At 42.7% G+C, this 26226-nt stretch overlaps 1 protein-coding gene across 1 annotated transcript in view; it reads right to left on the bottom strand.

Annotated features, from left to right (window-relative positions):
* The window catches only part of LOC139354339 (uncharacterized), a 34802-nt gene extending 8853 nt beyond the window's left edge, over positions 1 to 25949 (bottom strand). The window contains exons 1-6 of the mRNA XM_070998563.1: positions 24793 to 25949; positions 24522 to 24719; positions 24044 to 24437; positions 23755 to 23954; positions 23168 to 23520; positions 21593 to 22255 (exon numbers count right to left, since the gene is read on the bottom strand). Of these exons, the coding sequence (XP_070854664.1) occupies positions 21593 to 22255; positions 23168 to 23520; positions 23755 to 23954; positions 24044 to 24437; positions 24522 to 24719; positions 24793 to 25949 (2965 nt within the window). The remainder of the gene's footprint in view (positions 1 to 21592; positions 22256 to 23167; positions 23521 to 23754; positions 23955 to 24043; positions 24438 to 24521; positions 24720 to 24792) is intronic.
* Between the last annotated feature and the right edge of the window lie 277 nt (positions 25950 to 26226).

Below are 26226 nucleotides of genomic sequence, written 5' to 3'. Positions count from 1 at the left end.
AGTGCTGATGGTTACGGGGCCATTTTATTGCATAGGATCGAGAACAAGCCTCTAGTGATCGAGTATTTCAGCAAAAGGACTTCCCCCGCCGAGTCACGCTACCACTCCAACGAGTTGGAAACGCTCGCAGTATATGTCTCCATGAATTATTTCCGTCATTACTTGCATGGTCGTCAATTTACGGTGTATACGGACTGTTACTATGTTTATGCTAAGGATTTCTTAAAAGCGTGAAATAAAATTTGCTCCTGTTTATGCGACACAGCCGAATTCATGCTTTTTATCAATCTCAGCTGACAGAGATGCCGGACCGGTGGAAAAAGGTGTTAGCGATTATAAAACCGATTATTTTTTTTCGATTCGCATGAAATAATCTTGCTTGTATTAAAGATAAAGTGTGTGCAAGCCAGTATAACATTTTTTTACCGTATAAATATAAGATGAAAACTAGTTTCCATTGGCACTGAATGAACAAAAAATTTGTTAAGTTTAAGGTGTATTTATGTATTTATATCGATCTGGCAACTCCGATAATTATATAGAGTTACCGGGGTTTAATTGTGACCATTTCACGCTTTCAGGTTGAATTCATAGTCAACTTTCGTGTGTTGCCGAATTCACGAAATGGCGTTTATGCACACACGAATCGGCTGAAATCTCGAAATGAAAGCGTGAATTCGGCATCGCATAAACACAGTATGTAATTCGCTCAAAGCCTCAAAAGCACTTCAGAGTGCAAAGGTGGTGGTCGTATATGCAATTTTTAAGTTCGATATTGAGTATAGACCAGGTGATCGAATGGCTCATGTAGACTTTCTCTCTCGAAACCCAGTGTTGGAAGATCGTAAAAATTCAAAAGGTACAACCGAAAAGCGTATAAACTTGACAGAGATTACCGACAACTGGTTGCTAGCAGAGCAGCAAAGAGATTAAGAAACATCATCTATCGTGTCCAAATTGCGCGATGGAGAACTTCCTGAGGATATAGCGAAAACCTTAGAGTTACGTGGTGGTACTCTATATAGAAAAATTCAAAGACATGGGAAAACTCACTGTCTTCCTATTATTCCAAACCCCTTTAGGTGGTCTGCTGTTAACAACATTCACGAGGCAATTATGCATCTCGGTTGGGAAAAGACCCTTGCAAAAATGTACGAGTACTATTGGTTTGACAAAATGTCAAAGTATGTCCCTAAATTCGTTGACAATTGCATTACCTGTAGGTTATCTAAACCTCCGATATGCAAGGTACAAGCTGAATTGCATTCCATTCCGAAAGTGAGCGTCCCGTTTCATACAGTTCATATTGATATCACAGGGAAGCTTAGTGGTAAAAATGACCAAAAGGAATATATAATAGTTCAAATAGATGAATTTTCTAAGTTCGTCCAATTGTTTCACACCACTAGACTAGACTCTGAAAGCTGCATCAAGTCAGTGAGGTCTTTAGAATCGATTTTTGGGGTTCCTTCCCCTTTGATAGCTGATCAGGGACGTAGCTTTGCTAGTACTGTTTCGTGACTTTTGCTCAGCACAAAAGATAGATTTACATTTGATCGCAACTGGCGCCAGCTGGGCCAAAGGCCAGGTCGAAAGAGTGATGAGTACTCTTAAATCTATGCTAACTGCGGTTTAAACGGGCAAGGGATCTTGGCAGAACGCTTTGTATAAAATTCAACAGGCTCTTAATTGCACTCCCAATCGGGTAACGAAGGTTAGTCCAGTAGAGTTACTATTCGGAAAAGAAGCTAGACCATTTGGTCTTGTACCCGTTGCTGAAAACAAGAGTGTGGTTGATGTAAATCTAATCAGAAATATAGCTAAGCTTAATATGGAACAAAATTCCAAATATGACAAATTAAGATTCGATCGGAATAAAGCCACTATTGTTAAGCATAAAGTTGGAGATCATGTCTTACTCAAGAATGAGGAGCGACACCAGACAAAACTAGACCCCAAGTTTAAAGGCCCATTTTTAGTTGTTGAGCTATTACCATATTATCGATATAATTTAAAAGCGTTAAAGGGCAATCGAACTTACAAATATTCTCACGAATTTTTACGAAAAATGCCTGAGAAGGGGATTACCACAGAGCATGACGAGGCGGTCATGGATGAAGATGATGTTGACCGAGCCGGTGATGACTGCGATGATTTATGAAATAAGAAAATGTAAATGATAACTGTGTGCTATGTGTTGGCCGGTTGGTTGAAATGAAAACCTGTAAATTGATCTGTTTACAGTTAAGACAACTGTGTGCTATGTGTTGGCCAGTTGGTCAACTGATCTATTTATAGTCGAGACAACTGTGTGCTATGTTTTCCGGTTGGTCGAGACAAAACTTAAGTTGTTAAGTAAAATGAAAACTGTTAGAGATAGTGATTGACGATGTAACAATGTGATTGCTTATTGGAGAAGCAAATGAAAATGGAAAATGAATATTGATTGAATTGATGGTAGTCCGGATCTCAAGGCTTAAAATAATAAAAGTATTGTCCTTTGTTTACGTATGAGGAACTGTAAGTTCGATCTGCTAGTTAAGAATTAAGAATTCTGTATTTTTGTTTTGAATTTAAAAGAATAATGTTATTAAGGTAAAATGTTAACAAAGGAAAAATGCTAAGTTTGATTTGTTATTCATAGATTAATAGTTTATAAGGCTTCTGATTAATGAAAATATAGTTATTATACCCGTTACTCGTAGAGTAAAAGGGTATACTAGATTCGTCGGAAAGTATGTAACAGGCAGAAGGAAGCGTTTCCGACCCCATAAAGTATATATATTCTTGATCAGGATCACTAGCCGAGTCGATCTAGCCATGTCCGTCTGTCCGTCTGTCCGTCTGTCCGTCTGTCCGTCTGTCTGTCCGGATGAACGCTGAGATCTCGGAAACTATGGGAGCTAGGCTATTGAGATTTGGCGTGCAGATTCCTGAGCTTCTTACGCAGCGCAAGTTTGTTTCAGTACAGTGCCACGCCCACTCTAACGCCCACAATCCGCCCAAAACTGTGGCTCCTACAGTTTTGATGCTAGACTAAAAATTTTAACTGAAATGTAATGTTCTTATCAATACCTATCGATTGACCCAAAAAAAAGTTTGCCACGCCCACCCTAACGCCCATAAACCGCCCACAAACTTCAAAAAATCGTAATTATGAACGTGGATATCTCGGAAACTATCAAAGATAGAGAATTAAGATTTCAGATTTAGATTCCGTAGCCTTATACGCAGCGCAAGTTTGTCACGCGAATATGCCACGCCCACTCTAACGCCCACAAGCCGCCCAAGTCTGTGACGCCCACAATTTTCATGCTAGATAAAAATTGTAACTGAAATGTGTTGGTCTCGTCAATACCTATCGATTGATCCAAAAAAAAATTGCCACGCCCACTCTAACGCCCATAACGTTTAAATCTGTCTATCGCCGTTGCGTGGCGCATTTTAATCTCGCTTTGCTGCTTGCATATCTCCATTTCCCTTTGGTCACTTTAGCTGAGTAACGGGTATCTGATAGTCGAGGTACTCGACTATAGCGTTCTTCCTTGTTTTTGCTTTAACTTCAAGGTACATATTTAGTTCTATTTATTATTGAGAGATAATATTTTGTAATGTCTTAAAGTTGGAAACACACGAGGACGTGTTAAAGTCAGGATGGACGTGTCGTAGATTAGTTGGCCAATTCAAATTATATCAACTGTTAGCTTTGGTTTGTCTTTCGCTTCCCATTCGTGCTTCTGTGCTGTTCCTTCGGCTGTTCAAATGGAGGCAACAGTTTCTGTCGTCAACGTTAGTCTGTGCACTGGTGTGAGCAAGATAGCAGGATGCAGGTGTCCGCATCAAAAAGGAATAACGGAAAGTTCTCAGTAGTGTGTGTATTGGAATGCGAGAGCGAAAGTAGAATAAAGTAGAGAGCGACGCTGGCAAAAGGGACGCAAGCAGTAAGAGAGGGCATTCGTATTTGAAGAGCCAAGCTGAAAAGAAGCCACGCGCCAGAAAAAGTTTCCGTTCGGACCAGCACGAAGAGCAGCCTGAAGCAGAGGACGATTCTGGTGAATCCTCGACATCAGAAGTGGGATTACGCAGGCCTCAAACCGAAAGCGAAAATAATCTGAAGCTTCTTTTGGAATCACAAAATCGTACTTTCTCGGAACTTATAAGAGCAGTACAGCGAGCCCCGAATGACGCAGTTACCGTTGTATTGCCGAACTTTAATCCTGATCGTGCAAGCGCGGATGCAGTATCATGGAGTGCAACGGTGGATTACATTCTTTCCGAAAACAGTCTAGAAGGCAGCGCTCTCGTGATGGCTCTCAGTCGGTCCTTGCAAGGAAGCGCGTCTCATTGGCTTGCACAAACGGTCTACCCTGGGATCACATGGACGCAGTTCAGAGAACTGTTTTTGCAGTATTTCGCCGGAACGGAGAACTTGGCTGCAACTGTGTTGAATCCGCTGAATGGTCGCCCAACAGAGGGAGAATCTATGTCGCTGTATGGAAGCAGAGTTGTAACATCCCTGATGTCCAGGTGGAAGTCCCTGACGGTAGAGCAAATTGCCTTTTCTGTTGCTTTGGCACACGTGGCTGGATTGGACAAGCGATTGCGACGCTTGGCTTTTACTTCAGAAGTCAATTCTCGGAACACGTTGCAACAGGAGTTGAAAGCCTTTTCTTTTGATGCTGGACCGGGTCGCGGTACTGGCGTCGTCTTGTCGGCCCCAACTAATAAGAAAACAAGACCATTCTTTAATACCAGATGTCACAAATGCGGAAATGAGGGTCACAAGAAGGCGGAGTGTCGCTCGTCTGGTGTGGCCCCGCGACATAGTCAACTAGCTAATCAACGTTCTGGACATAACGGAGGAAGAGATCGCTCGACTCTAATCTGCTTTAAGTGTGGAAAGGAAGGGCATGTGGCTACTGTGTGCCCGGATCGTCAGGAGCGCTCAATGACGGTCAAGAGGGATTATGTGAAAGATGTCAGCCTGTGTACCGTACTTGAGCCCCTTGGAACTTTTCAACAACTTGGTGAGTCGTTCCAATTTTGTTTTGACTCAGGAGCCGAGTGCTCGCTCATCAAGGAAGCCGTCTCGCTAAAGCTGTCTGGATCTAGAATAAATAACGTAGTAATTTTAAGAGGTATTGGTAGTAATACGGTTTGATTTGTGATCACTCCTTCGAAGTTCTTTTTCATGCAGTTCAAGATAGTTATATCAAACACGATGCTTTGATTGGGCGAGAAATTTTGAGCCTGGGAATCGGTGTAACCATTACATCTAATTCACTTTCAATGTTTTATGAAAAAACTGTATTGCCTGTCTTGACTTCAGACTGTGTTCCCGATTTGGCCAATGTTGATACCGATCTAAGAGGTTTAGATAAGGATAGGCTAACATCAATGCTTCAAAATTATTCAGGTTCGTTTATAAACGTTATTCCACAAGGTCGGGTATCTACGGGGCAGCTAGAGATTCGACTGATTGATCCAAACAAGACAGTTCAGAGACTACCTTACAGGTTGAGCGTGGAAGAAAATGAACAAGTGAGAATGTCTATTAAACAGCTGTTGGATGCGATCATTATAAGACCAAGTTCCTCCCCCTCTGCAAGCCCGATGCTTCTTGTTAAGAAGAAAAATGGAACTGACCGTCTCTGCGTTGATTATAGGGAACTGAATTCGAAAACTATTTCTGACAAGTATCCGTAGCCACTTATTTCGGACCAGATAGGTAGACTAAGTGGTGCTAAGTTTTTCACCTGCATAGATATAGCAAGCGGATTTCACCAAGTCCCAATTCAACTGAATTCGATCGAACGAACAGCGTTCGTTACTTCGGATGGACAGTATGAGTTTGTTGCCACTTCCGCATTTCAACGAGCTATTAATTGTGCTTTAGGTGATCTTGTTCATTCGTATGTAGTCGTCTACATGGACGACGTTATGGTTTTGCAAACCCTAACTAAAGCCGGATTTTCTTTTAATATCACCAAATGCTCATTTCTTAAATCCTGTGTTGAATATTTGGGGTTTGAAGTTAAGGCATGTGAAATAAGACCCAATCCAAGGAAAATAAAAGCATTGACTGATCTGCCACCCCCACAGTCTGTGACCCAGCTGAGACAGTTTATTGGTCTCGTTTCTTATTTTAGGCAATTTGTCCCTCAGTTCTCACAATTGTTGAAACCTCTGTATGCTTTAACTTCCAAAAGCATATCGTTTGAGTGGAACCCGGAGCACGAGCAAGTACGACAAAGAGTAATTTTTATCTTGACCAATGAACCCGTGCTCAGTATATTCGACCCACTTTTTCCGATTGAGCTTCACACCGACGCAAGTGCTGATGGTTACGAGGCCATTTTATTGCATAGGATCGAGAACAAGCCTCGAGTGATCGAGTATTTCAGCAAGAGGACTTCCCCCGCCGAATCACGCTACCACTCATACGAGTTGGAAACGCTCACAGTTACTTGCATGGTCGTCAATTTACGGTGTATACGGACTGTAATTCTCTCAAAGCTTCAAAAACCAAAGCCGAGTTAACTCCTAGAGTGCAAAGGTGGTGGTCGTATATGCAGGTTTTTAAGTTCGTTGTTGAGTATAGACCAGGTGATCGATTGGCTCATGTAGACTTTCTCTCTCGAAACCCAGTGTTGGAAGATCGTAAAAATTCAAAAGGTACAACCGAAAAGCGTATAAACTTGACAGAGATTACCGACAACTGGTTGCTGGCAGAGCAGCAAAGAGATGAAGAAACATCATCTATCGTGTCCAAATTGCGCAATGGAGAACTTCCTGAGGATATAGCGAAAACATTTAGGTTACGTGTTGGTACTCTGTATAGGAAAATTCAAAGACATGGGAGAACTCACTGTCTTCCTATTATTCCAAAGCCCTTTAGGTGGTCGGCTGTTAACAACATTCACGAGGCAATTATGCATCTCGGTTGGGAAAAGACCCTTGCAAAAATGTACGAGTACTATTGGTTTGACAAAATGTCAAAGTATGTCCGTAAATTCATTGACAATTGCATTACCTGTAGGTTATCTAAAACTCCGACTGGCAAGGTACAAGCTGAATTGCATCCCATTCCGAAAGTGAGCGTCCCGTTTCATACAGTTCATATTGATATCACAGGGAAGCTTCGTGTTAAAAATGACCAAAAGGAATATATAATAGTTCAAATAGATGCATTTTCTAAGTTCGTCCATTTGTTTCACACCACTAGACTAGACTCTGAAAGCTGCATCAAGTCAGTGAGGTCTTTAAGGTTTTTGGGGTTCCTTCCCGTTTGATAGCTGATCAGGGACGTAGCTTTGCTAGTACTGTTTCGTGACTTTTGCTCAGCACAAAAGATAGATTAACATTTGATCGCAACTGGCGCCAGCCGGGCCAATGGCCAGGTCGAACGAGTGATGAGTACTCTTAAGTCTATGCTAACTGCGGTTGAAACGGGCAAGGGATCTTGGCAGGACGCTTTGTATGAAATTCAACTGGCTCTTAATTGCACTTCCAATCGGGTAACGAAGGTTAGTCCAATAGAGTTACTAACTGGAAAAGAAGCTAGACCATTTGGTCTTGTACCCGTTGCTGAAAACGAGAGTGCGGTTGATGTAAATCTAATCAGAAATATAGCTAAGCACAATATGGAACAAAATTCCAAATATGACAAATTAAGATTCGATCGGAATAAAGCCACTATTGTTAAGCATAAAGTTGGGGATCATGTCTTACTCAAGAATGAGGAGCGACACCAGACAAAACTAGACCCCAAGTTTAAAGGCCCATTTTTAGTTGTTGAGCTATTACCAGGTGATCGATATAAATTAAAAGCGTTAAAGGGCAATCGAACTTACAAATATTCCCACGAATTTTTACAAAAAATGCCTGAGAAGGGGATTACCACAGAGCATAACGAGTCAGTCATAGATGAAGATGATGTTGATCGAGCCGGTGATGGCTGCGATGATTTATGAAATAAGAAAATGTAAATGATAGCTGTGTGCTATGTGTTGGCCGGTTGGTTGAAATAAAAACCCGTAAATTGATCTGTTTACAGTTAAGACAACTGTGTGCTATGTGTTGGCCGGTTGGTCAATTGATCTGTTTATAGTCGAGACAACTGTGTGCTATGTTGGCCGGTTGGTTGAGACAAAACTTAAACTGTGTTGAATCTGCTGAATGGTCGCCCAACAGAGGGAGAATCTATGTCGCTGTATGGAAGCAGAGTTGTAACATCCCTGATGTCCAGGTGGAAGTCCCTGACGGTAGAGCAAATTGCCGTTTCTGTTGCTTTGGCACACGTGGCTGGATTGGACAAGCGATTTCGACGCTTGGCTTTTACTACAGAAGTCAATTCTCGGAACGAGTTGCAACAGGAGTTGAAAGCCTTTTCTTTTGATGCTGGACCGAGCCGCGGTACTGGCGTCGTCTTGTCGGCCCCAACTAATAAGAAAACAAGACCATTCTTCAATATCAGATGTCACAAATGCGGAAATGAGGGTCACAAGAAGGCGGATTGTCGCTCGTCTGGTGTGGCCCCGCGATATAGTCAACTAGCTAATCAACGTTCTGGACATAACGGAGGAAGAGATCGCTCGACTCTAATCTGCTTTAAGTGTGGAAAGGAAGGGCATGTGGCTACTGTGTTCCCGGATCGTCAGGAGCGCTCAATGACGGTCAAGAGGGATTATGTTAAAGATGTCAACCTGTGTACCGTACTTGAGCCCCTTGGAACTTTTCAACAATTTGGTGAGTTGTTCCAATTTCGTTTTGACTCAGGAGCCGAGTGCTCGCTCATCAAGGAAGCCGTCTCGCTAAAGCTGTCTGGACCTAGAATAAATAACGTAGTAATTTTAAGAGGTATTGGTAGTAATACGGTTTGTAGCAACCTATAGATATTGGCTAAAGTTTTGATTTGTGATCATTCCATCGAAGTTCTTTTTCATGCAGTTCAAGATAGTTATATCAAATACGATGCTCTGATAGGGCGAGAAATTTTGAGACAGGAAATTGGTGTAACAATTACATCTAATTAACTTTCAATGTTTAATGAAAAAACTGTTGTGCCTGTCTTGACTTCAGACTGTGTTTCCGATTTGGCCAATGTTGATACCGATCTAAGTGGTTTAGATAAGGAAAGGCTAACATCAATGCTTCAAAATTATTCAGGTTCGTTTATAAACGTTATTCCACAGAGTCGCGTAACTACGGGGCAGCTAGAGATTCGACTGATTGATCCAAACAAGACAGTTCAGAGACGACCTTACAGATTGAGCGTGGAAGAAAATGAACAAGTGCGAATGTCTAATAAACAGCTGATGGATGCGAATATTATAAGACCAAGTTCCTCCTCTTGTTAAGAAGAAAAATGGAACTGACCGTCTATGCGTTGATTATAGGGAACTGAATTCGAACACTATTTCTGACAAGTATCCGTTGCCACTTGTTTCGGACCGGATAGGTAGACTAAGTGGTGCTAAGTTTTTCTCCTGCATAGATAAGGCAAGCGGATTTTACCAAGTCCCAATTCATCCGAATTCGATCGAACGAACAGCGTTGGTTACTCCGGACGGACAGTATGAGTTTGTTACCATGCCATTTGGGTTAAAGAATGCCCCTTCCGTATTTCAACGAGCTATTAATTGTGCATTAGGTGATCTTGTTCATTCGTATGTAGTCGTCTACATGGACGACGTTATGGTAGTAGCAGGTACCAAAGACGAAACATTAGAAAGACTTGAGGTAGTTTTGCAAGCCCTAACTAAAGCCGGATTTTCTTTTAATATCACCAAATGCTCATTTCTTAAATCCTGTGTTGAATATTTGGGGTTTGAAGTTAAGGCATGTGAAATAAGACCCAATCCAAGGAAAATAAAAGCATTGACTGATCTGCCACCCCCACAGTCTGTGACCCAGCTGAGACAGTTTATTGGTCTCGTTTCTTATTTTAGGCAATTTGTCCCTCAGTTCTCACAATTGTTGAAACCTCTGTATGCTTTAACTTCCAAAAGCATATCGTTTGAGTGGAACCCGGAGCACGAGCAAGTACGACAAAGACTAATTTTTATCTTGACCAATGAACCCGTGCTCAGTATATTCGACCCACTTTTTCCGATTGAGCTTCACACCGACGCAAGTGCTGATGGTTACGAGGCCATTTTATTGCATAGGATCGAGAACAAGCCTCGAGTGATCGAGTATTTCAGCGAGTTGGAAACGCTCACAGTATATGTCTCCATGAATTATTTTTGTCATTACTTGCATCATCGTCAATTTACGGTGTATACGGACTGTAATTCGCTCAAAGCTTCAAAAACCAAAGCCGAGTTAACTCCTAGAGTGCAAAGGTGGTGGTCATGTATGCAGGTTTTTAAGTTCGATATTGAGTATAGACCAGGTGATCGAATGGCTCATGTAGACTTTCTCTCTCGAAACCCAGTGTTGGAAGATCGTAAAAATTCAAAAGGTACAACCGAAAAGCGTATAAACTTGACAGAGATTACCGACAACTGGTTGCTGGCAGAGCAGCAAAGAGATGAAGAAACATCATCTATCGTGTCCAAATTGCGCAATGGAGAACTTCCTGAGGATATAGCGAAAACATTTAGGTTACGTGTTGGTACTCTGTATAGGAAAATTCAAAGACATGGGAGAACTCACTGTCTTCCTATTATTCCAAAGCCCTTTAGGTGGTCGGCTGTTAACAACATTCACGAGGCAATTATGCATCTCGGTTGGGAAAAGACCCTTGCAAAAATGTACGAGTACTATTGGTTTGGTTTCAGCACAAAAGATAGATTTACATTTGATCGCAACTGGCGCCAGCCGGGCCAATGGCCAGGTCGAACGAGTGATGAGTACTCTTAAATCTATGTTAACTGCGGTTGAAACGGGCAAGGGATCTTGGCAGTACGCTTTGTATGAAATTCAACAGGATCTTAATTTCACTCCCAATCGGGTAACGAAGGTTAGTCCAATAGAGTTACTAATCGGAAAAGAAGACAGACCATTTGGTCTTGTACCCGTTGCTGAAAACGAGAGTGTGGTTGATGTAAATCTAATCAGAAATATAGCTAAGCACAATATGGAACAAAATTCCAAATATGACAAATTAAGATTCGATCGGAATAAAGCCACTATTGTTAAGCATAAAGTTGGGGATCATGTCTTACTCAAGAATGAGGAGCGACACCAGACAAAACTAGACCCCAAGTTTAAAGGCCCATTTTTAGTTGTTGAGCTATTACCAGGTGATCGATATAAATTAAAAGCGTTAAAGGGCAATCGAACTTACAAATATTCCCACGAATTTTTACAAAAAATGCCTGAGAAGGGGATTACCACAGAGCATAACGAGTCGGTCATAGATGAAGATGATGTTGATCGAGCCGGTGATGGCTGCGATGATTTATGAAATAAGAAAATGTAAATGATAACTGTGTGCTATGTGTTGGCCGGTTGGTTGAAATAAAAACCCGTAAATTGATCTGTTTACAGTTAAGACAACTGTGTGCTATGTGTTGGCCGGTTGGTCAATTGATCTGTTTATAGTCGAGACAACTGTGTGCTATGTTGGCCGGTTGGTTGAGACAAAACTTAAACTGTGTTGAATCTGCTGAATGGTCGCCCAACAGAGGGAGAATCTATGTCGCTGTATGGAAGCAGAGTTGTAACATCCCTGATGTCCAGGTGGAAGTCCCTGACGGTAGAGCAAATTGCCGTTTCTGTTGCTTTGGCACACGTGGCCGGATTGGACAAGCGATTTCGACGCTTGGCTTTTACTACAGAAGTCAATTCTCGGAACGAGTTGCAACAGGAGTTTAAGGCTTTTCTTTTGTCTTGTCGGCCCCAACTAATAAGAAAACAAGACCATTCTTCAATATCAGATGTCACAAATGCGGAAATGAGGGTCACAAGAAGGCGGAGTGTCGCTCGTCTGGTGTGGCCCCGCGACATAGTCAACTAGCTAATCAACGTTCTGGACATAACGGAGGAAGAGATCGCTCGACTCTAATCTGCTTTAAGTGTGGAAAGGAAGGGCATGTGGCTACTGTGTTCCCGGATCGTCAGGAGCGCTCAATGACGGTCAAGAGGGATTATGTTAAAGATGTCAACCTGTGTACCGTACTTGAGCCCCTTGGAACTTTTCAACAATTTGGTGAGTTGTTCCAATTTCGTTTTGACTCAGGAGCCGAGTGCTCGCTCATCAAGGAAGCCGTCTCGCTAAAGCTGTCTGGACCTAGAATAAATAACGTAGTAATTTTAAGAGGTATTGGTAGTAATACGGTTTGTAGCAACCTATAGATATTGGCTAAAGTTTTGATTTGTGATCATTCCATCGAAGTTCTTTTTCATGCAGTTCAAGATAGTTATATCAAATACGATGCTCTGATAGGGCGAGAAATTTTGAGACAGGAAATTGGTGTAACAATTACATCTAATTAACTTTCAATGTTTAATGAAAAAACTGTTGTGCCTGTCTTGACTTCAGACTGTGTTTCCGATTTGGCCAATGTTGATACCGATCTAAGTGGTTTAGATAAGGAAAGGCTAACATCAATGCTTCAAAATTATTCAGGTTCGTTTATAAACGTTTTTCCACAGAGTCGCGTAACTACGGGGCAGCTAGAGATTCGACTGATTGATCCAAACAAGACAGTTCAGAGACGACCTTACAGATTGAGCGTGGAAGAAAATGAACAAGTGCGAATGTCTAATAAACAGCTGATGGATGCGAATATTATAAGACCAAGTTCCTCCTCTTGTTAAGAAGAAAAATGGAACTGACCGTCTATGCGTTGATTATAGGGAACTGAATTCGAACACTATTTCTGACAAGTATCCGTTGCCACTTGTTTCGGACCGGATAGGTAGACTAAGTGGTGCTAAGTTTTTCTCCTGCATAGATAAGGCAAGCGGATTTTACCAAGTCCCAATTCATCCGAATTCGATCGAACGAACAGCGTTGGTTACTCCGGACGGACAGTATGAGTTTGTTACCATGCCATTTGGGTTAAAGAATGCCCCTTCCGTATTTCAACGAGCTATTAATTGTGCATTAGGTGATCTTGTTCATTCGTATGTAGTCGTCTACATGGACGACGTTATGGTAGTAGCAGGTACCAAAGACGAAACATTAGAAAGACTTGAGGTAGTTTTGCAAGCCCTAACTAAAGCCGGATTTTCTTTTAATATCACCAAATGCTCATTTCTTAAATCCTGTGTTGAATATTTGGGGTTTGAAGTTAAGGCATGTGAAATAAGACCCAATCCAAGGAAAATAAAAGCATTGACTGATCTGCCACCCCCACAGTCTGTGACCCAGCTGAGACAGTTTATTGGTCTCGTTTCTTATTTTAGGCAATTTGTCCCTCAGTTCTCACAATTGTTGAAACCTCTGTATGCTTTAACTTCCAAAAGCATATCGTTTGAGTGGAACCCGGAGCACGAGCAAGTACGACAAAGAATAATTTTTATCTTGACCAATGAACCCGTGCTCAGTATATTCGACCCACTTTTTCCGATTGAGCTTCACACCGACGCAAGTGCTGATGGTTACGAGGCCATTTTATTGCATAGGATCGAGAACAAGCCTCGAGTGATCGAGTATTTCAGCGAGTTGGAAACGCTCACAGTATATGTCTCCATGAATTATTTTTGTCATTACTTGCATCATCGTCAATTTACGGTGTATACGGACTGTAATTCGCTCAAAGCTTCAAAAACCAAAGCCGAGTTAACTCCTAGAGTGCAAAGGTGGTGGTCATGTATGCAGGTTTTTAAGTTCGATATTGAGTATAGACCAGGTGATCGAATGGCTCATGTAGACTTTCTCTCTCGAAACCCAGTGTTGGAAGATCGTAAAAATTCAAAAGGTACAACCGAAAAGCGTATAAACTTGACAGAGATTACCGACAACTGGTTGCTGGCAGAGCAGCAAAGAGATGAAGAAACATCATCTATCGTGTCCAAATTGCGCAATGGAGAACTTCCTGAGGATATAGCGAAAACATTTAGGTTACGTGTTGGTACTCTGTATAGGAAAATTCAAAGACATGGGAGAACTCACTGTCTTCCTATTATTCCAAAGCCCTTTAGGTGGTCGGCTGTTAACAACATTCACGAGGCAATTATGCATCTCGGTTGGGAAAAGACCCTTGCAAAAATGTACGAGTACTATTGGTTTGACAAAATGTCAAAGTATGTCCGTAAATTCATTGACAATTGCATTACCTGTAGGTTATCTAAAACTCCGACTGGCAAGGTACAAGCTGAATTGCATCCCATTCCGAAAGTGAGCGTCCCGTTTCATACAGTTCATATTGATATCACAGGGAAGTTTAGTGGTTAAAATGACCAAAACGAATATATAATAGTTCAAATAGATGCATTTTCTAAGTTCGTCCATTTGTTTCACACCACTAGACTAGACTCTGAAAGCTGCATCAAGTCAGTGAGGTCTTTAAGGTTTTTGGGGTTCCTTCCCGTTTGATAGCTGATCAGGGACGTAGCTTTGCTAGTACTGTTTCGTGACTTTTGCTCAGCACAAAAGATAGATTTACATTTGATCGCAACTGGCGCCAGCCGGGCCAATGGCCACGTCGAACGAGTGATGAGTACTCTTAAATCTATGCTAACTGCGGTTGAAACGGGCAAGGGATCTTGGCAGTACGCTTTGTATGAAATTCAACAGGCTCTTAATTGCACTCCCAATCGGGTAACGAAGGTTAGTCCAATAGAGTTACTAATTGGAAAAGAAGCTAGACCATTTGGTCTTGTACCCGTTGCTGAAAACGAGAGTGTGGTTGATGTAAATCTAATCAGAAATATAGCTAAGCACAATATGGAACAAAATTCCAAATATGACAAATTAAGATTCGATCGGAATAAAGCCACTATTGTTAAGCATAATGTTGCGGATCATGTCTTACTTAAGAATGAGGAGCGACACCAGACAAAACTAGACCCCAAGTTTAAAGGCCCATTTTTAGTTGTTGAGCTATTACCAGGTGATCGATATAAATTAAAAGCGTTAAAGGGCAATCGAACTTACAAATATTCCCAAGAATTTTTACGAAATATGCCTGAGAAGGGGATTACCACAGAGCATGACGAGGCGGTCATGGATGAAGATGATGTCGATCGAGCCGGTGATGGCTGCGATGACTTATGAAATAAGAAAATGTAAATGATAACTGTGTGCTATGTGTTGGCCGGTTGGTTGAAATGAAAACCCGTAAATTGATCTGTTTACAGTTAAGACAACTGTGTGCTATGTGTTGGCCGGTTGGTCAATTGATCTGTTTATAGTCGAGACAACTGTGTGCTATGTTGGCCGGTTGGTCGAGACAAAACTTAAATTGTTAAGTAAAATGAAAACTGTTAGAGATAGTGATTGACGATGTAACAATGTGATTGCTTATTGGAGAAGCAAATGAAAATGGAAAATGAATATTGATTGAATTGCTGGTAGTCCGGATCTCAAGGCTTAAAATAATAAAAGTATTGTCCTTTGTTTACGTATGAGGAAGTGTAAGTTCGATCTGCTAGTTAAGAATTAAGAATTCTGTATTTTTGTTTTGAATTTAAAAGAATAATGTTATTAAGGTAAAATGTTAACAAAGGAAAAATGCTAAGTTTGATTTGTTATTCATAGATTAATGGTTTATAAGGATTCTGATTAATGAAAATATAGTTATTTTTGCTTTAACTTCAAGGTACATATCTAGTTATATTTATTATTGAGAGATAATATTTTGTAATGTTTTAAAGTTGGAAACACACGAGGACGTGTGAAAGTCAGGATGGACGTGTCGTAGATTAGTTGGCCAATTCAAATTATAACAACTGTAAGCTTTGGTTTGTCGTTCGCTTCCCATTCGTTTTCACGTACTTCTGTGCTGTTCCTTCGGCTGTTCAAATGGAGGCAACAGTTTCTGTCGTCAACGTTAGTCTGTGCACTAGTGTGAGCGAGATAGAAGGATGCAGGTGTCGGCATCCAAAAGGAATAACGGAAAGTTCTCAGTAGTGTGTGTATTGGAATGCGAGAGCGAGAGTAGAATAAAGTAGAGAGCGACGCTGGCAAAAAGGACGCAAGCAGTAAGAGAGGGCATTCGTATTTGAAGAGCCAAACCGAAAAGATGCCACGCGCCAGAAATCGTTTCCGTTCGGACCAGCACGAAGAGCAGCCTGAAGCAGAGGACGATTCTGGTGAATCCTCGACATCAGAAATGGGATTACGCAGGCCTCAAACCGAAAGCGAAAATAATCTGAAGCTGCTTTTGGAATCACAAAATCGTACTTTCTCGGAACTTATAAGAGCAGTACAGCGAGCCCCGAATGACGCAGTTACCGTTGTATTCCCGAACTTTAATCCTGATCGTGCAAGCACGGATGCAGTATCATGGAGTGCAACCGTGGATTACATTCTTTCCGAAAACAGTCTAGAAGGCAGCGCTCTCGTGATGGCTCTCAGTCGGTCCTTGCAAGGAAGCGCGTCTCATTGGCTTGCACAAACGGTCTACCCTGGGATCACATGGACGCAGTTCAGAGAACTGTTTTTGCAGTATTTCGCCGGAATGGAGAACTTGGCTGCAACTGTGTTGAATCTGCTGAATGGTCGCCCAACAGAGGGAGAATCTATGTCGATGTATGGAAGCAGAGTTGTAACATCCCTGATGTCCAGGTGGAAGTCCCTGACGGTAGAGCAAATTGCCTTTTCTGTTGCTTTGGCACACGTGGCTGGATTGGACAAGCGATTGCGAAGACACAAGTCAATTCTCGAAACGAGTTGCAACAGGAGTTGAAAGCCTTTTCTTTTTGTAACCATTACATTTAATTCACTTTCAATGTTTAATGAAAAAACTGTTGTGCCTGTCTTGACTTCAGACTGTGTTCCCGATTTGGCCAATGTTGATACCGGTCTAAGTGGTTTAGATAAGGAAAGGCTAACATCAATGCTTCAAAATTATTCAGGTTCGTTTATAAACGTTATTCCACAAAGTCGCGGTACAACGGGACAGCTAGAGAATCGACTGATTGATCCAAACAAGACAGTTCAGAGACTACCTTACAGATTGAGCGTGGAAGAAAATGTTGGATGCGATCATTATAAAACCAAGTTCCTCCCCCTTTGCAAGCCAGATGCTTCTTGTTAAGAAGAAAAAAGGAATTGACCGTCTCTGCGTTGATTATAGGGAACTGAATTCGAACACTATTTCTGACAAGTATCCTTTGCCACTTATTTCGGACCGGATAGGTAGACTAAGTGGTGCTAAGTTTTTCACCTGCATAGATATGGCAAGCGGATTTCACAAAGTCTCAATTCATTCGAATTCGATCGAACGAACAGCGCTTGTTACTCCGGACGGACAGTATGAGTTTGTTACCATGCCATTTGGGTTAAAGAATGCCCCTTCCGTATTTCAACGAGCTATTAATTGTGCTTTAGGTGATCTTGTTCATTCGTATGTAGTCGTCTACATGGACGACGTTATGGTAGTAGCAGGTACCAAAGACGAAGCTTTAGAAAGACTTGAGGTAGTTTTGCAAAACCCAACTAAAGCCGGATTTTCTTTTAATATCACCAAATGCTCATTTCTTAAGTCCTGTGTTGAATATTTGGGGTTTGAAGTTAAGGCAGGTGGTGTAGAATAAAAACGTTTTATTTCCCAATTTGAGTGGACTGTATTTCAATTATTAAACTTTGTCACATTTTCTTGTGTGTCCGATGCTTTCCGTTGTAGTCTTAACACTAAGTCCTAAAAAATCTCTAAAGTGTGACGCAGCACCAAAATACATAAAAAGGGCAAAAGTTTGTATTTCATATACCAAAGAGAATAAGATTCAAAACTAAATAACGGCTGCAATGCGTTCATCAACATCCCGGGCCGCCCTGAAACAATGTTTCACAATTAGGCAGTACAGCTAACTTGGTGATGGGCCGGGTCATCTCTCCAGTAGACGTCTTAAGTTTTACAGCGCGTACAAGTCCACCTGGTCCAGGATGAGCTTCCACTACACGGGCTAGTATCCAAGCTGCTGGAGGGAGATTTGAGTCTTTGACGAGGACTACATTGTCTACTGTGATGTTGCGTTCCTTGTTGCTCCACTTTGACCTTGCTGTAGGGATGTCAAATACTCTTGGTGCCAGCGTTTCCAAAACCCTTGATACATCGATTGCAAGTGCTGCCAATAGTCCAGACGATTGATCGGCAAATTAGTCAGATCTCCCTCTGGAACAGTTGTGAATGGGCGCCCAATTAAAAAGTGGGCCGGAGACAAGTAGGTGAGGTCGGTGTCAGGTGTGTAGCATAGCGGTCGCGAGTTCACCACTGCACTGATCTGAGCGATCAGAGTTTGCATTTGCTCAAAGGTTAGAACAGTTTTTCCCACAACTCGACGCAGATGCAATTTAACAGAACGTACTGATGACTCCCACTTTCCTCTCCAATGTGGCGAATGGGGAGGTATAAAACTCCATTTGATTCCATCATCAGCCAGATCATTATAAAACCAAGTTCCTCCCCCTTTGCAAGCCCGATGCTTCTTGTTAAGAAGAAAAAAGGAATTGACCGTCTCTGCGTTGATTATAGGGAACTGAATTCGAACACTATTTCTGACAAGTATCCTTTGCCACTTATTTCGGACCGGATAGGTAGACTAAGTGGTGCTAAGTTTTTCACCTGCATAGATATGGCAAGCGGATTTCACAAAGTCTCAATTCATCCGAATTCGATCGAACGAACAGCGTTTGTTACTCCGGACGGACAGTATGAGTTTGTTACCATGCCATTTGGGTTAAAGAATGCCCCTTCCGTATTTCAACGAGCTATTAATTGTGCTTTAGGTGATCTTGTTCATTCGTATGTAGTCGTCTACATGGACGACGTTATGGTAGTAGCAGGTACCAAAGACGAAGCTTTAGAAAGACTTGAGGTAGTTTTGCAAAACCCAACTAAAGCCGGATTTTCTTTTAATATCACCAAATGCTCATTTCTTAAGTCCTGTGTTTAATATTTGGGGTTTGAAGTTAAGGCAGGTGGTGTAGAATAAAAACGTTTTATTTCCCAATTTGAGTGGACTGTATTTCAATTATTAAACTTTGTCACATTTTCTTGTGTGTCCGATGCTTTCCGTTGTAGTCTTAACACTAAGTCCTAAAAAATCTCTAAAGTGTGACGCAGCACCAAAATACATAAAAAGGGCAAAAGTTAGTATTTCATATACCAAAGAGAATAAGATTCAAAACTAAATAACGGCTGCAATGCGTTCATCAACATCCCGGGCCGCCCTGAAACAATGTTTCAGAATTAGGCAGTACAGCTAACTTGGTGATGGGCCGGGTCATCTCTCCAGTAGACGTCTTAAGTTTTACAGCGCGTACAAGTCCACCTGGTCCAGAATGAGCTTCCACTACACGGGCTAGTATCCAAGCTGCTGGAGGGAGATTTGAGTCTTTGACGAGGACTACATTGTCTACTGTGATGTTGCGTTCCTTGTTGTTCCACTTTGACCTTGCTGTAGGGATGTCAAATACTCTTGGTGCCAGCGTTTCCAAAACCCTTGATACATCGATTGCAAGTGCTGCCAATAGTCCAGACGATTGATCGGCAAATTAGTCAGATCTCCCTCTGGAACAGTTGTGAATGGGCGCCCAATTAAAAAGTGGGCCGGAGACAAGTAGGTGAGGTCGGTGTCAGGTGTGTAGCATAGCGGTCGCGAGTTCACCACTGCACTGATCTGAGCGATCAGAGTTTGCATTTGCTCAAAGGTTAGAACAGTTTTTCCCACAACTCGACGCAGATGCAATTTAACAGAACGTACTGATGACTCCCACTTTCCTCCCCAATGTGGCGAATGGGGAGGTATAAAACTCCATTTGATTCCATCATCAGCCAGATCATTATAAAACCAAGTTCCTCCCCCTTTGCAAGCCCGATGCTTCTTGTTAAGAAGAAAAAAGGAATTGACCGTCTCTGCGTTGATTATAGGGAACTGAATTCGAACACTATTTCTGACAAGTATCCTTTGCCACTTATTTCGGACCGGATAGGTAGACTAAGTGGTGCTAAGTTTTTCACCTGCATAGATATGGCAAGCGGATTTCACAAAGTCTCAATTCATCCGAATTCGATCGAACGAACAGCGTTTGTTACTCCGGACGGACAGTATGAGTTTGTTACCATGCCATTTGGGTTAAAGAATGCCCCTTCCGTATTTCAACGAGCTATTAATTGTGCTTTAGGTGATCTTGTTCATTCGTATGTAGTCGTCTACATGGACGACGTTATGGTAGTAGCAGGTACCAAAGACGAAGCTTTAGAAAGACTTGAGGTAGTTTTGCAAAACCCAACTAAAGCCGGATTTTCTTTTAATATCACCAAATGCTCATTTCTTAAGTCCTGTGTTGAATATTTGGGGTTTGAAGTTAAGGCAGGTGGTGTAGAATAAAAACGTTTTATTTCCCAATTTGAGTGGACTGTATTTCAATTATTAAACTTTGTCACATTTTCTTGTGTGTCCGATGCTTTCCGTTGTAGTCTTAACACTAAGTCCTAAAAAATCTCTAAAGTGTGACGCAGCACCAAAATACATAAAAAGGGCAAAAGTTAGTATTTCATATACCAAAGAGAATAAGATTCAAAACTAAATAACGGCTGCAATGCGTTCATCAACATCCCGGGCCGCCCTGAAACAATGTTTCAGAATTAGGCAGTACAGCTAACTTGAAGATGGGCCGGGTCATCTCTCCAGTAGACGTCTTAAGTTTTACAGCGCGTACAAGTCCACCTGGTCCAGAATGAGCTTCCACTACACGGGCTAGTATCCAAGCTGCTGGAGGGAGATTTGAGTCTTTGACGAGGACTACATTGTCTACTGTGATGTTGCGTTCCTTGTTGTTCCACTTTGACCTTGCTGTAGGGATGTCAAATACTCTTGGTGCCAGCGTTTCCAAAACCCTTGATACATCGATTGCAAGTGCTGCCAATAGTCCAGACGATTGATCGGCAAATTAGTCAGATCTCCCTCTGGAACAGTTGTGAATGGGCGCCCAATTAAAAAGTGGGCCGGAGACAAGTAGGTGAGGTCGGTGTCAGGTGTGTAGCATAGCGGTCGCGAGTTCACCACTGCACTGATCTGAGCGATCAGAGTTTGCATTTGCTCAAAGGTTAGAACAGTTTTTCCCACAACTCGACGCAGATGCAATTTAACAGAACGTACTGATGACTCCCACTTTCCTCCCCAATGTGGCGAATGGGGAGGTATAAAACTCCATTTGATTCCATCATCAGCCAGCGATTGTGCTACATTGCGTTGATGCGCCTGCGAAGATAAAAGTTGCTGCATCTCATCTAGTGCCCGTTTGGCACCCACAAAATCGTCCCGTTGTCGCTGAAGATCTGTGAGCATTTTCCGCGAAGGGATATGAAACGCCGAAGACATGCCAAAAATGTGTCTGTGCTAAGATCGGTGGCCAGTTCCAAATGTATGGCTGATGTCACAAGGCAAACAAAGAGGCATATGTAGCCCTTTGTTTTTCGGGGATTGCGCCCTCTCCTTTCCTTTAGAATAAATGGTCCAGCGTAATCACAGCCCGAGTGCTGGAAGGGTAAAGCTTCAGTTATACGGATGCCTGGTAGATCGGACATGAATTGGTGCTCCGTGAGTTTACGTTGGCGAAAACATTTGATGCAGTTGTGAACCAGATTTCTTATCAGGTTGCGCGCACCAAAGATCCAGTACTTTTGACGAACAATTACAAAAAGTGCAGAAACTCCTGGATGAAGATTTGTCGTATGCTCGTGTTCCAAAATCATTCTTGTGATGCGGTTCGACTTGGGAAGCAGTATAGGGTGTTTTACATCAGCTGGTAATTGTGAGTTGTCCAGTCGTCCACCAACTCGAAGAAGGCCATCCTTGCAGATAATCGGCGAGAGCTTCACCAACTGGGAGCGGCTGTGAAGTGGCTTGTTTTCCTTCAGTAGTTTGCGGTATTCCATGAAACATTTGTGAGCCTCTTGCAGGCAAAGAATGCGAGCGGCCCGAATCTCCTCAAAGGTGAGAATCTTTCCATTTGCCAGCGTTACAGATTTAATGGCCTTGGTCTTTTGGATGAAGCGCAAGGCGTAAGCTACAGCGCGTACCAGCTTTGTCCAGGACGAGACGCGTTGAGTCAAAGATTCGATTGGTGACAATGAGCAGCTTTCCTGTGCGGTTAATGCGGTGGTCTTCACTTCCTCTTTTCCATGGTTTTCTAAAAGGGAAGAACAGAACTTTTTAGAGGTCAACATTACCGCAAGCATTTCTGGATATTGCAGCCATGAAGGTCCCATCCACCAAAAGTCGAAATGGAGAAGGTCTGAAGCAAGCATTCCTCGTGTGGCGCAGTCCGCCGGATTCTCCTTTGTGTTTACATGATGCCATGCGTTGCGCGGTAAGGCTTCGAGTATTTCTGATGTTCTGTTGGCTACAAATGTTTTAAGCTTAGATGGTGGATGTGAAAGCCAGGCCAAGACTATGGTTGAGTCACACCACGCATGTACTTCAATGTCCTTGTGTTGTAGTGCAGCCTTGACTGATAAGAACAGTCGGCTCAGTAGCAAAGCGCCACACAGTTCAAGACGCGGTAGAGACTGCTGCTTCAGCGGAGCAACTCTGGTTTTTCCTGCTATGAGTGAAACAGATACGGTGCCATCTGCTCGCACTACTCTGCTATAGATGACTGCGGAATATGCCTTGATGGAGCCATCTGAAAATCCATGCAGTTCGATGTGATCTTCATTGTTTTGGACAAACCGTGGCAGGCGTAGGTCGCGAAGGATGTGTAGGTCGTCACGGCATTTATTCCACCAGTCCGCAATTTTCGGAGGAAGCTCCGTGTCCCAGCCGAGATCGATTAGCCACAATTCTTGGAACAGAATTTTAAATTGCACTACCACTGGCGACAGAATACCCAGCGGGTCAAAAATGCGTGCCACATCTGACAGCACTTGGCGTTTGGTGTTGTGCGGATTTGTTGTGAGGCAAACTTTGTAGGATAACATATCCTCTTCTGGATCCCAATGAATGCCAAGAACCTTTGCTGTAGAATTGGATCCTTTGCTTTGTACTTCGGTTGTAGCGAGAGATCTGTCGGCGACAAGTGATGAATTGGAAACCCATTTACCAAGTTCCATGCCTGCACATTTCATCAACTGGATCAACTCATTTTGATTGCGAATGAGCTCCTCCTCGGTATTGGCTCCCCTCAGTACGTCGTCCACATAAAACTGCTCCTTCAAGATCTTTGCAGCGGTAGGAAATTCGTGTTGATGGTCGTGAACTAACTGATCCAGGACCCTCACTGCTAAAAATGGTGCGCAGGATGTGCCGTATGTTACCGTGGACAATTCATAGTGTTTAATAGGAGTCGTTTCATCTTCTCTCCAAACAATTCGCTGATAGCCACAATGGTTGGCAGCCACCCAGATTTGTCGGTACATTTTGACAATATCTGCTGAGAAGTCGAACTTGAACATTCTGAAACGCATACAAATCGAGAAAAAGTTTCGTAGAATGCTGGGTCCAATGTGCAGAACTTCGTTTAAGGACCGTCCATTCGTGTCCTTGAATGAGCCGTCAAATACGACCCGTAATTTTTGGGTAATTACAGGATGATGTGGCAAGTAAAAGCACGTCTTTTTGTCAATGTCTTCTGGCGATAGTTCTCGCATGTGGCCCAACTGAATATAATCTCGCATAAATTGCACGTACTGTGAATGCAGATTGGGGTCTTTCTTAAGGCGGCGCTCTACACCCCTGAATCTTGTTAGCGTTCCCTGCAAAGTATCCGAAAACTGTTCCTTGGAGTTTTTGAACGGAAGTTCGACGATGTAACGCCCCTTAGAGTCCCGAGTGTGCGTCATCACAAAGTGCTCTTCAACTTCATCGTCCTTTGGGTTTCCATGGAATTCCTGGTTGACATTCTCCAGCTCAATAGCTCAATAGCCGTGTGCATTTTTGTTGCAGATGAACATCCGGTAGTAACGATAGATGCTATGACCCATCCAAATATGGTCGAAATGGCGATGATGTTGCCCTGGTTGTCGAACATCTTTTGACCGGTGAACACGGTCCAAAAGTAGTCGCTGCCCAGGAGTATATCAACTGGCGCCAACGATTGATAGTCAGAATCCGCAAGCTCAAAGCCAGCGAATGCCTTGAGTGCTGAGGCGGCGATAACGTGTCTTGCCAACGTGGAGGTAATTTTGCTGAGTACGTGAGCACGTACCTTCATTGTGTGATCTGAGATCCTTGACTGCAAGTCCAGTGTGGTGAAGCCTCTAGTTGTCTCAGCCTTGATAGACGAAGTTCCGGTCACCAAGATTCGTGACGGTGAGCGTGCCAGTCCGATTGCCTTTACGCACCGCTCGGAGATGTACGACAGTTCCGAACCACTGTTGCGTTTCTAACAAACACTAGAGCTGTTGGCAATGCACTTTTTCGTAGCCCTTGTAGCTGGATTCAGCTGTGGGAGCCACTTGTGCCCGTGCGATATGGCTGATGGTGACGGTAGCATCTTCAGGAGCGTTTGGGATGTGTCTTTCATCATCTCGTGAGTGTGTCGAAGCGACAGCGGCTTGCGAACTAAGAATATCTGCATGTAGCAGAGAGTGGTGACGATTGTGGCAATACTTGCATGTGAATTTGGATTCACACTTTCGTGACACATGCCCAGGCTTAAGGCAGTTAAAACACAGGGATTTAGCCTTAACAAATGTGCGACTCTGCTCGATTGACAATTCACCAAACTTTGAGCAGGTGTGGATCTTGTGCTCCTTGGAGTTACACTTCCCACAAGTGTTTGCTTCCATTGATACTAAAGCGTGTGACGATCGCTTTGCCTTGCCATGTTGTGGGCCAACCTTGGAGTCAATGTCTGACTCACTTTTGCTGAGCTCGAATTCCTCGCAACGTCGGTCTAAAAACTTGAGTAGATCATCCACAGACGGAGATTCCAGTTCCCGGCTTCCTTCGATCCATTTGCGACGGGTTTCCGCGTCGATCTTGACTAGGATGAAGTTTATAATCCAGCAGTCCCTATTAGTTTGCCCTGCTGCATCCAGGCCGCGTACAATTTCGGTGGCTCCGTCCGTCACCTTGCGCAAAACTGTTACATCTGCTCTGTCGGTCGAAGGTAAATTAACAAATGTCTCCAGCAGAGTGTTAACAATGTGACGTGGTCTATTGTACCGATCAATTAGGCAAGTCCAAGCAGCCTCGTAAGCTGCATCCGTTACTGGCATATGTCGAATCAAGTCAGCTGCTTCGCCAGTGATGTACGTTTTCAAGTAGTGCAACTTTTGTATTGCTGTCAAATGCTGCTTGCTATGGATCGTACTCTCGAAGATGTTTTGAAAGGCTGGCCACTCCTTGTAGTCGCCAGTGAACAGCTTGATGTGGATTTTTGGCAGTTCATTATGCATTACATTTGCTGCCGAGTTTGCCCTTAAAAGCGTTGCTTGTTGCTCAGCCAAACGCTCGTTGAGCTGTTGTTGTTGTTCCAGAAAACGAACTAGGTTTTCGTTTCCCACTCCTGATGCCATTGATGCGGCCTCATCAGGGTTGCCAGCTTGTCTGAAGTTGTTGCCTTCTCTTTCATTCTCCTGAGATTCTTGACAGGTGCGTATGAGGTTGCGAAATAATGTGCTTGCTTGTAAGTACTTGTCCTCGTACCTTTCGTTGTCGATGGCTGGATCGACGTACCCTTCCTCTTCGTCAAAAAGGACCATTTGGTCGCTGATGGACTCGAATTCTTTCCAGACGATGTTGAGCCTTTCCAATGAAACTTGTATTTCATCAAGCTCCCATTCTAATCCCGCACGTGGATCTTGAGACGCCGTTAGCAAACGCGTAATGCTTGCCTTCGCACGACTTCTAGCTGCCTTCAAAAGTTTAAACTGATCCATGTTAATCAGTAACTAAATCTGGATAGAAGGACAAACGATATGGTGTAGAATAAAAACGTTTTATTTCCCAATTTGAGTGGACTGTATTTCAATTATTAAACTTTGTCACATTTTCTTGTGTGTCCGATGCTTTCCGTTGTAGTCTTAACACTAAGTCCTAAAAAATCTCTAAAGTGTGACGCAGCACCAAAATACATAAAAAGGGCAAAAGTAAGTATTTCATATACCAAAGAGAATAAGATTCAAAACTAAATAACGGCTGCAATGCGTTCATCAA

The sequence above is a fragment of the Drosophila suzukii genome, assembly GCF_043229965.1.
Source record: "Drosophila suzukii chromosome 2 unlocalized genomic scaffold, CBGP_Dsuzu_IsoJpt1.0 scf_2c, whole genome shotgun sequence".
Classification (NCBI taxonomy): Eukaryota; Metazoa; Arthropoda; class Insecta; order Diptera; family Drosophilidae; genus Drosophila; species Drosophila suzukii.
This window is presented reverse-complemented; position numbering and strand designations above follow the sequence as displayed.